Source organism: Aspergillus glaucus (assembly GCF_001890805.1).
Source record: "Aspergillus glaucus CBS 516.65 unplaced genomic scaffold ASPGLscaffold_11, whole genome shotgun sequence".
NCBI classification, from domain to species: domain Eukaryota; kingdom Fungi; phylum Ascomycota; class Eurotiomycetes; order Eurotiales; family Aspergillaceae; genus Aspergillus; species Aspergillus glaucus.
The window spans coordinates 72088-83593 of NW_019170463.1; the positions used below are offsets into that span (position 1 = coordinate 72088).

Here is an 11506-nt window from a genome sequence, read left to right on the forward strand (position 1 = left end):
TACAAACTCTATACAACCACTAATCAACCCGACAAAGCAACCCCGAGTCCAAATCATAATCCCACCGATCACTCCCAACCCCATTCCTCACAAACAAACTCTCACCCGGATCATACTTCATCTTAATCCCCAACAACTCCTCATAATAAACCCCATAAAAGTCCTTCTTCCAATGCGTGTTAAACGTATTTGCCTCATTCATATAAGCCCCCGTATCCGGCGCCCACACCCTCCAGTATGCCTCACGATGCGTCTCAGACCACTTCCCAGCATTGGGGAGCTCGACGCTCGGAACGCCCGTTGCATTGATTGGCGTGCCGAAACTGAGAACGTGCGCGTAGACGCTCCGCCAGACGGGATTCACGGCGCCGCGGAGGTGAGATGGGACGGTTCGAGGGCCGCGACCACCTTGGAGGCCGAAAAGGAGCATGGAGCCGTTTTCGCCCTCGACGAAGTTCTGCAGGTGTCTCTTCAGGTCGGGCATTGGGAGGTCAGTGAGTTCTGCGCGGCCGAGGAGACGGGAGGACATGAGTGACGACGATACAGTGGCCGACGGGGAGCTGTTCGTGCTGTTGAAGAAGGCGAGGAAGCTCGGGTGTGATTCGATAGCGCCGAGTGTTGCGATGATAGAGCCGGTGCGGTTGGTTGCGGCGATGGCTTTGGTGGCTAGGGAGTGGAGGACGGTGTGCAGTTGGGCTTTGGTCATGTTGTAGCCATAGAAGGAGGGTGCGATCACGGCGCCTGGGACGGTATAGTTGGCGCCAACCATGCTTTTGCCAGAGACGCCAGCTGCGATATTGATGGTACCAGCGAGAGGCAGAGAATCCATGAGATCGGGGATACTGCTTAGCACAGCGGTGACTGCGCTCCAGGCCTCGTCTGCGCTAGCGTTGCGGGCTCCGTACACGCTCAAGCTACCGGTGACCACGTTCGATGGCGCAGGGTGACTCTTCAGCACGTATTCGGTGACAACACCATACTGTCCAGCACCTCCGCCCTTGATCGCCCAGAAAAGATCGCGATTCTGGACGTTGTTGGTCACCAGCACTCGGCCGTCCGCCGTAACAACCATGGCCTGGAGGATCTGATCGGCCCCCAGGCCGAATTGGCTGGAGAAGGGACCGTGGCCACCTCCTTGGAGATATCCTCCAAGACCAACACTGTGGTCACCGCCACCGACCACGATACGGTTGTGCTGGTTGGCAAAGCTGTAGAGCACGCTCCAGGTGTTTCCACTGCCGGTGACAATCGCGTTTTCCGTACCGTTGCCGTCGGGCAAGCGCCATTGGGGATGGTATTCGATGTTCCGGAGGGCGTGCGTCCAGATACTTAATGCGTATGCGCCGCTTGACCTGTTCATTGTGAGCACCCCATTCTCTGGAACAGAAGGAAAGCGACGTACCGTCCGCTATAATCATGTCCAGTCCCTTTAACCACAACACGAATATTCCGCTTCGTCGCCCACGCAACAGCAACAGCAACCTGATGCTCAGTCTTCGCCTCGACTATATACGAAGGCGAACCACCAACAACACACCCTTTGCTCGGATTATACCCCGAAACACCAGGCGGAAGACACGAGTTGTTGGCGTACATCGGAGAATCGATACCCTCCGGCAGCGCAGCCTGGTACTCCTCATAGCTCCAGTTCTTGCGAACCTCGTCGCAGGAGTTGGAGACGTTGAAGGGATTTCCGGGATAGCATGCGGAGGCTGCTGGTGCGGTTCGAATAAGGGTGCCGTCGATGGATGCGTTCAGGGCGTGCCATTCGTCGAACGATGGCCAGGAAGCGTCCATGGGAGAGGTCTTGCATTGTGGGCGGGCGAGGGCGATGCCCGGGGCGAACAAGGAGAGAGCGAGAAGTTTGAGGGCTCCCTTCATGGTGTCGATTTGAAAAGGATGTCCTTTTTTCTGGAATACTGCATACTGGGAGGAGCAATTCTTATGTCCCCGTTCAACACGAGTACGGTGCGATTTCTCAAACAGCCCTAGAGATTAATATGCTATTGAAGCTTAAAAATAGATTGCAACAGCGGCTTTTATTGTTGGAAGATCAAAACTCGGGATCCCGATCAACGGTCCCTGACACGATCCAGTTGCCGGATTGGGAAATCCTGTCGTATTCGTGTCCCGCTTATACTCCGGGATCCACACCCTAATTTTTCGAGGATATCCAAGGATACTCGTATGAAACTCGTGCATATCGTAATGGACATTAGAATGATTAGGCAGCGAAATTGTTGATAAAATGGTGGCCCTTCGATATACAGGAGCTCGATGCATTTTGATTGCGAGCATAAGTTAGTCTCACCACTAGACAGGGTGGATTGCGAATGTCGCAATTGACATACACATATGCCAGGTTCTGAAATCAAAGAGACTCCTGACCATTTGTGATCAAGAACTCCGTGGAATGCGAGAAGGCCAACTTTTTAACCGCCATCCAGGAGCCGTGGGTAAGCTAACGAGACACTCGGTGAGCCCATGGCATCCCCCCGAAAACAAGAGATGGAATATATCAAAGACAATGATTAATGGAACTGCGAGGGACTCTGATGACTATGAACGGGAAGCGCGAAGAGTGAGAGGCGAAATGCACCAGACTAGGTTGTGTTGCAGTAAACGAATGTAAATGTAATAAAATCGACAGTATGCTATCAGTATAATCCAAATGGCTAAATTACAACACGTATCCAAAATGCAAGTATATACAAGAAAATCAATATAGAACAAGCAATCACCTCACGATGTAGAAACCATTCACAGTCACCTGCTGATCCATCTTCTGTGCCGTCTCAGATCGAACCCCAATCCAATGTAACGGGGCTTTCTCGAGCCGCGTCCGCGCAGCGGCGTACCCACCCTTCGTTCGATCCAACAAACCAACGTTTTCTTTCTGAGATTCCGAGACCAACCTTGGGATGTCCGGTGCCCACGCAGGGTGATCCAAGACTACCTGTGCATACGAGACATCGTACGTATCCGCGAATCGGGCCGCTTCTGCAGCGGCCTGTCTGGCTTCGAGGAGTTCATTTTCAGAGGCTGCGGTAGGAGGTGGCATCTCCGGGCGGATAAAACACATCACCCGAATTTGTAATTTTATTTGTGAGGGAAGTGGAATATCTTCAAGGATGCGGAGAGTAGTGGTTCGCTTCGTGATGTGCGACATGTTGACTCTGGTAATCGTAGACGGATCTACGTTAAGAACGGAGAGAACGCTCTGATACCAGTCGCTGGCAGGCTTCTTGTCGTCTTTCACATCCGATTGGTAAAAGCGAGCCCAGCACATGAAATACCCATGTAGTCGTTCTAGGATTGAATCCGGGACTTTGGTGAGGTTGACTACCGGCCAGTCTTGTAGCTCATATTGCGGCGGCGCGGCAGTTGGCTCCCATCGAGCTTTAAAGTCCATGGGAAATGGCGCTACCGGTCCTTGGTCCAGATTGTCAGGACCACTCTGAGCCCCGACATCCTCGTCATTCTGACCGTTCGGCTTCAAAAAAGACCCAACACGGTCTCCTAAGCCGGCCAAAGAGAACGCCGTCTGTCCAGCTGTTTGTTTGACGGCGGAAGGCTGGTAGGACTGGACTTTGTTCTGCACCTTCGACGCGGCTGGTGACAGGAACGCCTGAGCTACTGTCTGCGCATACGTACTGAGAACCATCGCCCCCAGTTCCAGCGGAAGGGTACTCAGACTGGCACCACGGATGGAGCTTGGATCCGCAGAAGTCGACAACACACGAAACACCGGGCTGTAGCACAAGACCTTTTTCTTTGCGTCCTGGCATAACACAAGTTGAAAATAACCATCTCCCGCCTCGACGGGGATTCGCGCCATTACGGTCTCCCGTAATTGGTGCGTATCTCGAACTTTGGCCGGGGCTTTTTTGTGGAATTTCATGACATCGCGCTGCCAGGCCCTTTCGTTCGCTGGGTCGACTTGGTCCGCGCGAAGAGCAACGGATGGTGTGACATTAACCCAGTCATCATGTAGCCGGAAAAGTGCCTTGGCTTTCATGCCCGTTTTGCCCGTGTACCCCTTGCTTTGGAGCCAGAACGTACGGCCCGGAGAAAGAGGAACATCTGAGAAAATGGATACCGTGACGGACGTGGTGCTGCCTCGGTAGAATACGATCCCATGTGAATGGCGTAGGATGGTAAAATGCTTGTTCGACTCCGTTGGATGGTTGATGAGGCCACCGAGAAAATGGCGCGCTTCTCCGTACGCCTTTTGGACGGCGGATGGGGCCGAAGGCGCAGCACCATTGTCAGTTACAGCTTGAGATACACCAGGCGATGGTGTCAATGGTGTCAATGCATCCGAACTGTTGGTATCATCTTGATGCAGTGACACCTTCGGGAGGGCGCTGGTCGAGACGTGGCTCGTTAAGGGGGGCCGCGGTGACAGAAGTGGCGGTGCAGCGGAAGAGGAACCTCCCGACGTTCTGGGACGAAGCGATGGATCTGGAATGTGTAGCAATGGCGGTTTCTGTCTCGCGTCATCCGGTACGCCCTCGTGGCTCGGATTGGCTGGAGCAACTGGCTTACGCTTGATGCGATGTTCCAGGGGCGGAACGCTGGGGCCACGTCGAGAGAGGTGCAATTGAGGATCGGAGGAAGCCATTGTGAATACCAAGGGTCAGCATGATGCTCTTGACGCGATTAGGGCTCAAAGTCAATTGTGCCTATCTGATCTACAAACACCGTATGTAGACTCCGTAGACTCCGATTCGGTTGAGATGCGAGATCGGCGGGATAGCGGCTGAGTCATCATTGCATAATTATTGCGTGCACAAAAATATGAAACTTGATTCGCGGTGGACTCCTGCCTCTTGGCAGATGTCAGTCAATGGACAATAATGTTATCCATTGAATTGTGCTTCTACGGAGTACAAGGTCGTTCCTGTGCGTGCTTCCATGGACAGCCAATCAGAATACAGATTGACCAGGGGCTATTTGCTTGGGGTATAGCCATCGTTGTGGCCAATCATATTCAAGTTTGTGGTATTTCCAGCCAATCATAATGCTTCTCAGCTGAACTTCCTTTTTAGGCCAGCGATCACTTTTTTTCTTCGATTTCCGGTGATGTTGGGATTTCTTTCTCGCGTTTTTTCGTTTCTTCCTTGTTCTCATCAGTTTTGGATTGGATCTTACTGCCGTCAACCCTCCACTCTGGCTGGTTTCCAGAGTGCGGTTAGCCTTAAAAGCGGACACATACAGAGCAACGGAAGGAACATTTTGCCCGTACCACTGGATAGCAAAGCATGACAGTCGACACCTCGTCCGAATCACAATCCCCCGATCGAAAACTCCAGGAGGATAGCGTCTCGACCTGGGATCATGACCCGCGCAACCCCTACAACTGGCCGACGTGGAGGAAATGGCTTACCATGTGCATTTCCTATTGGGTGACGATTCTGGTCGGGATCAATGCGACTTCGTTCACGACGCCCGCAGAAACCCTGTCTGCGGAATTCAATGTCGACAATAGCTTTTTCGAATTTAGCTTCTTTGCCGTGACTTCGTGGAATTTCACTGCGGCGGTTGTTCCGCTGGCGACGTTGCCGATGATGGAGACTTTTGGGTTTCGGGTAGGGTATACTGTATGTCCAATTGCAACCCCCAACAAATGTTCAGATGCTAACGAGACCAGGGGGCGTTTATCCTGTTCTTCATCTTCATCATCCCGCAGTGCGTGGCACAAAACTACGCGACGCTTGTGGTCACCCGTGTCTTTGCGGGTGCTTTTGGCGGCACTGTCCAGAATGCTGCTGATGGTATTGCCGCGAATATCTTCTTCACGGCACAAGAGCGGATCTTGCCATTGACGCTCTATGCGTTTACATTGATGCTTGGGGTCACCATTGGTCCTATACTGGGCGCTCTAGTGGAACCGCTCGATTGGCGATGGTAAGCTGCATTTATATGACATTGAAAATGGACAGCAGAGCCTAACAATCACAGGGTATTCTGGATTCAATTGATCATCAACGGAGTTACAATTCCCATTGTCCTTTTCGGCTTGAAAGAAACCCGGGGCCCAGTCATCCGGTCCAAGATCATGCCAGATGAAAAAGCAGATAGCGACGAGCCTGGCGCTTTAGCCACCCTGAAGGAGACTGTTGTTCGAGCAGCATTGCTGCTGACCACTGAACCAACCGTCACTTCATTCACCATGTGGTCTGCTTTCTCCTTCGGTCTGGTCTTCATCTCAACTCAATCGGTCCCCGTCGTCTACGCAGGCGTATACGACTGGCCGATCTACAGCGGCGGACTCGTGCAAGTTGCCATCGCAATTGGCGAAACCATCGGGACCATCGCCTTCCTGTTCCAAAACCAAATCTACATCCGCAGCGCACCCCACAACCCCGAAAAACCCGGTGTTCCCATCCCAGAAAGTATCCTCCACATTTCGATTCCCAGCACAGCCATCGGCCTCTCAGGCGGCCTGTTCATGTACGGCTGGAGCACTCTCGGTTCCCACTGGATAGTTCCCACAATCGGCCTCACACTAATCGGATACGGAATCATGACCATCGTCATCTCGGCCAGCGTCTACGTCACGGACTCATATGCCGGCTATGCAGCTAGTGCGATTGCCGCCGTGGCTTTTGGTGAGAATACGTTTGCTGCATTTTTACCGCTTGCTGCGAAACCAATGTATATCCGGTTGGGGTACCAGTGGGCTAGTTCGTTGTTGGCGTTTGTCGCGTTGGCGCTGGCTTTGGCGCCGACGGTGCTGTTGTGGAAGGGGAGGATGATTCGAAGTAAGAGCAAGGCGATTCAGAGGATGTCACTTTGATAGCATATATGTTGTCTTCTGGTGTACATACTATCGTACATTGTGATTTAGACTCGCACATAGAGTGTGTCTATCTAATTTCGCGCAATATTTTTCATATCCGAAGTCTTTGCTATCTCCCTTTGAAACAGCGACAAAGCTTTACTAGCCTGGGTGTGAGTCCAGCCCACCCTGGGTGACCCTACCAATACCCGTCCGCCCCCCGGGCGCCAGGGCTGTCCAGGCATACTAATTTTTAAACCGAAGTCGCCCACACTATTTCTCATTCTGAAAGACTATTTCATATTCTGACAATCTATCACGCTTTGCTCTTGCTTCGATACCATGGCAATGCAAGGAAAAGATTTCAACAAGCTTCTCGAGGCGTGAGCCAAACTCGCCGCATTACGAGGGTTTACGATCGAGTACCAAAATGAGCAGGAAAAATTGGAAAATACCATTACACATCGTGAAATAGCACCGGCTACTCATGATAAATACAATCGTGCGGCGGACAACTGGCTTTTGTGGGTTGTCAAATATAATCTTGAAGTCAAACTACTCGCTTATAGTCTCTTAAAAGGTGAAAACTTTCGAAGAGAGCCATGCGATACTGACGCATTGAAAGGTGAACCAGTCCCATCTCCCCAGCTGCTCAAGTTGTTTGTGGAAGATTTTCTTGTCTCGGCCTACTTTCAATTACCGAGAAAGGATCAGCACACATGTAGAAAGATGGATGGCATAGAAAGATACAGTCACTTTTTTGACAAATCCTAATTTCCGAATAACCATGACTTAATGTTTAAACCACAATTGAGCAAATTCAATATCAAAGAGTTTATTCAAACGATAGATTATTATTATTATTATTATTATTATTATTATTATTATTGTTCATACACGCATCTGTCAGCCCTGTAGGCCGAGTGGCGGCAGGTCCTGCGGGGCGGCCGGGTAAGCCGCCGTAATGGTAATCGCTATGTACACTGTCGCTTTTCTACACTTGTCCTGATATGTTATTCCACATGTTGTATGTCCCGTGCTGCTGCTTTTGTACTGCTGCTCCCGTGGCCGCGAGGGTCCATGGGCTTGTTGGATACTGCCTCGTTTCCATCCCTACTTTTGCAAGCGCACAACCCTGACTGCGCTATGCTGCCAGGTGATTCCTGCCCGTTGTCGTGACTCGGTATGTGGTTGGTAGAGCCTGGAACTGGCTTAGAAGACCTGTCTCAAGCATGAATCGCACCGCCTTTGGTACCAGGTCTGGCCGAGTTAGGTAAGCTCGGTAATCCAGCTCCCGCCTTGACCCCTGTGTAAGATGGCGTGTCCGTGGTCCTGCCTGGTTGGTACAGTGGAGAACATGGCGTATGTCTTGAAGGCCGTGTCCGCAGGCACATTCAGTCGATTCTATAGCTTTGAAGGTACCAAGATAACCAGCCAGCGCAATCTTTCCAGTTTGCATTTGAATGAGAACATAGACTATCTCACCTACAAATCCTCCAACTCAATGTTGGCAGAAACTGGGAAGCGCATGAAACTGCGCTCCAAATAGCTTTTGAAAATGACTGTCATGCAGTGTTAATTCAAGAGCCCTGGATATTCACAGACCGCTCACGCCGACTATCTAAGAACCACCCATCCTTCCACCAACTTGCCCCGATTGAAGACTGGTCAGAAAGACCACGAGTCCTCACCTATATACTAAAACACCCACAACTGAGAGCGGAACTAGCCCCTTTTGGACCAGCCTCCAGGGATATTCTGGCCGTTCGAATTGGCACCTCCCAAAAGACTGCACTCCTGGTCAACATCTACAACGCGCCCCGCGGCGCAATTGAAGAGGGCCAAGGCCTGGGCTCCCTTATGACACAGCCAATCCCATCCTACCCCTGCCTGGTAGCCGGGGACTTTAATCTCAAACACCCAGCATGGCAGTCCTCCACCCGACCCTCCCCAGGAGCTGAACCCTTCCTTTCTTGGACAGAATCCCAGAACCTCACCCTCACACTCCCCACAGACTCGCCAACCCGTGGACAAAGTATGATTGACCTGGTGTGGGCCAATGACTCAATGCTAGCACTTGGCACATCCTCAGAGGTAGCCACAGATCTCCCTCCCTTAGCAGATCACGAGCCCATCATATCAACTATCAAGTGGAGCGCCATCTACCCCCCTAGAGACACCCCACCCCTTCGCTGGTCTACCCTCAACGAGGAGCTTTTCCAAGAAGTGATCCAAGGAGAGAGAGAGCATTTGAATGAGATGGTCTCTACCCTTCCTTCCCACCCTTCTCCTGCCCAACTGGATGAACTTGCAGCCATTACCACTCAGGCAATCTCCACTGCTCTGGAAGCTTCCACTAAAAGAGCATTCCCTCGGCCCCAGGGCCACAAGTGGTGGAACCAGGACTGCTCTAGAGTAGTCAAAACCCTCCGCAGGGTTGTACGAAACCCAACATCCACATCAGTAGAGTGTCACTCGGGGCGGGGCGGGGTGGGCTTTGGCATGCAATGCCCCGCCCCAGCGGGCTTTGGGGCGGGGTGAGCCATGATGCTGCCCACCCCAAAGCCCCGGTGGGTTGGGGCGGGTTTTGCCCCAAAACCCCGAGACTCTCCGTGCTATACCCAATCCGTCAATCGGATGTCGCACTATTCCAACCATGGTTAGTTTGGGGCAGCTAATGGGGCGGGCTGGGGGCCCCGCCCCAAATTCTCGGTGTTTTTTGTATTCCCATACCAATCAACGTATCGACGACATCAACATGACATAGAGCGACTAGCCAAAAGCCATATATATTGATATATATCGATATATATAAATATAGAATAGATAGAGTAATCAGTACAGAGCCATAGATATCGATATCTATCAATATATCAACAGGTAATAGAGTGATTTGTAGGAAGTCATACATGTCAAGAGAGATATATATATATACACGTCGATATATTGGTATGACATAGAGCATTCGGTCAAAAGCCATATATATCGATAGATATCGATTTATATTGATTGATATATATAGACGATATGCAGAGCAATCAGCCAAGTGCCATATACATCGATCGATTCCAACATATAAGCATGGAGCAATTGCTGAAAAGCCATGCCTTCCTGTAAGGCCTTGTAAACGGGGTGGGGTGGGGCTTTGGGGCAACCCGCCCCAAACCAGCCCGCCCCAATGGGGCCCCCAAAAATCAGCGGGGTTGCGGGGCTGTCCGTGACACTCTACGCCCTACCAAACGCGCCCCAGCAATATACCAGCTATGACAGGACCCAAGTGCCCATAACCGAGCAGATGGCTCTGGAAGAGTTCAAGCTTCAGACAGGCCTTTGCCCCTTGAAGTTCTATTTTTCAAACAAAAACCCACTATCTAGCACCCTCATCATGGCTGTCCCTGAAGACCAAGCCAGAGCAGTCCCTAAATGGATCAACCTCTTTGGCAAGAATATACAAGTCAAACACAAACCCTTCCAAGCCTGCATAGAGCAGTGCACACAATGCTGGGACTACCACAACCTGCAGGCCTGCACTCAAACACCCAGGTGTTGAATCTGTAGCAAGAGGGACCACATGGAAGAGTCCCACTCCTCCCGGCCACTGCGCTCTGCAACGGACCTAGCTGCAGCTCTGATCCATGATGTTGAAGAAGCATGGGCACGAGGCCTGAAGGCCTCCATGCTCACATTGGACATACAAGGCGCTTTTGATGCCGTCCTGCAAGGACGACTGATCAGACGGCTCCAGGAGCAGGGTTGGCCTACCAACGTGATCTGATGGGTAGCTAGTTTCACCCAAGGTCGAACAGCCAGCCTCCGCCTAGGGAACCACATGAGTCAGACTTTCCAGGTTCCAGTGGGTCTCCCACAAGGCTCCCTGATCTCTCCAATCCTCTTCATGTTATTCATCAAACCCATCTTCAAACAAAGCTCTCTCCGCACCCGATGTGGCTGATTTGGTTACACTGATGACATATGCCAGCTAGTGGCTTCCCCCTCCTTGGAGGAAAACTGTACGGTGCTCCAGCACTGCACAGAGGAGCTCAGGCAATGGGGAGCTAGAGAAGGCCTCACTTTTGACTTCAACAAAACAGAACTGCAGCACTTCACACATGGAACCAACCATCCCAACCCCACATGCTCTATTCGCTCCACTCAAGGCTCACACACAGTCACACCTCCCCCTCCTGGCAGTGCAACGCGCTGGCTAGGCATCTGGTTTGACCGGAGGTTGAGCTTTAGCAAACACTGCAGGACCCTAGCTGCAAAGGCCAGACAGACAGCTGCTGGTATCAGATCACTAACCAACACAGTCAGAGGGACTAGGGCACACCTACTGCGGCAGTAGAGGCTACAATCACCTGTGTCATCTCAGTCCTTTGCTATGGGGCTGAGGCCTGGTGGCCGGGCTGAAACAGACCCAGGCCCAGGAACCAGGGCTCCGTGTCAAATCGAGTCAATTCCTCCCTCTCTCACCTTGACCGGGTACTCAGAGATGCTCTCCAAGGTACTCTCCCAGTATACTGGACCACCCCCACTCCAGCTCTCCATCGAGAAACTGCCATCCCCCTGATGGAGATCATCCTAGACCAGAAGCGCACTGCAGCCAGATTGCGTGCCTTCAGTTTAGACAATCGCCACCCAGTTTGCAGGCGCATTTTCTGAGCACGATCTTTTCCAGCAAACACACGCCTAACCCACAATCACCTGCCATGGCTGGAGGGG

At 51.8% G+C, this 11506-nt stretch overlaps 4 protein-coding genes across 4 annotated transcripts; 2 read left to right on the forward strand and 2 right to left on the reverse strand.

Moving 5' to 3' along the window:
* Positions 1–19: 19 nt before the first annotated feature.
* On the reverse strand, positions 20–1881 carry ASPGLDRAFT_127201 (putative isoamyl alcohol oxidase; the record flags this gene model as incomplete). The annotated part of the gene is made up of 2 exons (XM_022540712.1): positions 20–1352; positions 1403–1881. The coding sequence occupies 2 exons, from the start codon at positions 1879–1881 to the stop codon at positions 20–22; spliced, it is 1812 nt and encodes a 603-aa protein (XP_022400419.1).
* A 735-nt stretch (positions 1882–2616) lies between these two features.
* On the reverse strand, positions 2617–4818 carry ASPGLDRAFT_337205 (uncharacterized protein). Its single transcript, XM_022544355.1, has 2 exons — positions 4795–4818; positions 2617–4746 (listed from the first exon to the last, which is right to left on the reverse strand). The coding sequence occupies exon 2, from the start codon at positions 4622–4624 to the stop codon at positions 2738–2740; it is 1887 nt and encodes a 628-aa protein (XP_022400420.1). The 5' UTR covers positions 4625–4746; positions 4795–4818; the 3' UTR covers positions 2617–2737.
* Positions 4819–5206: 388 nt separating this feature from the next.
* On the forward strand, positions 5207–6887 carry ASPGLDRAFT_171865 (uncharacterized protein). Its single transcript, XM_022542751.1, has 3 exons — positions 5207–5603; positions 5654–5910; positions 5965–6887. The coding sequence occupies exons 1-3, from the start codon at positions 5265–5267 to the stop codon at positions 6800–6802; spliced, it is 1434 nt and encodes a 477-aa protein (XP_022400421.1). The 5' UTR covers positions 5207–5264; the 3' UTR covers positions 6803–6887.
* Positions 6888–10850: 3963 nt separating this feature from the next.
* Positions 10851–11506, forward strand: ASPGLDRAFT_47393 (uncharacterized protein; the record flags this gene model as incomplete). Its single annotated transcript, XM_022546666.1, has 2 exons — positions 10851–11070; positions 11130–11506. Coding segments are annotated over 2 exons (285 nt in total), but the record flags the coding sequence as incomplete, so codon positions are not given.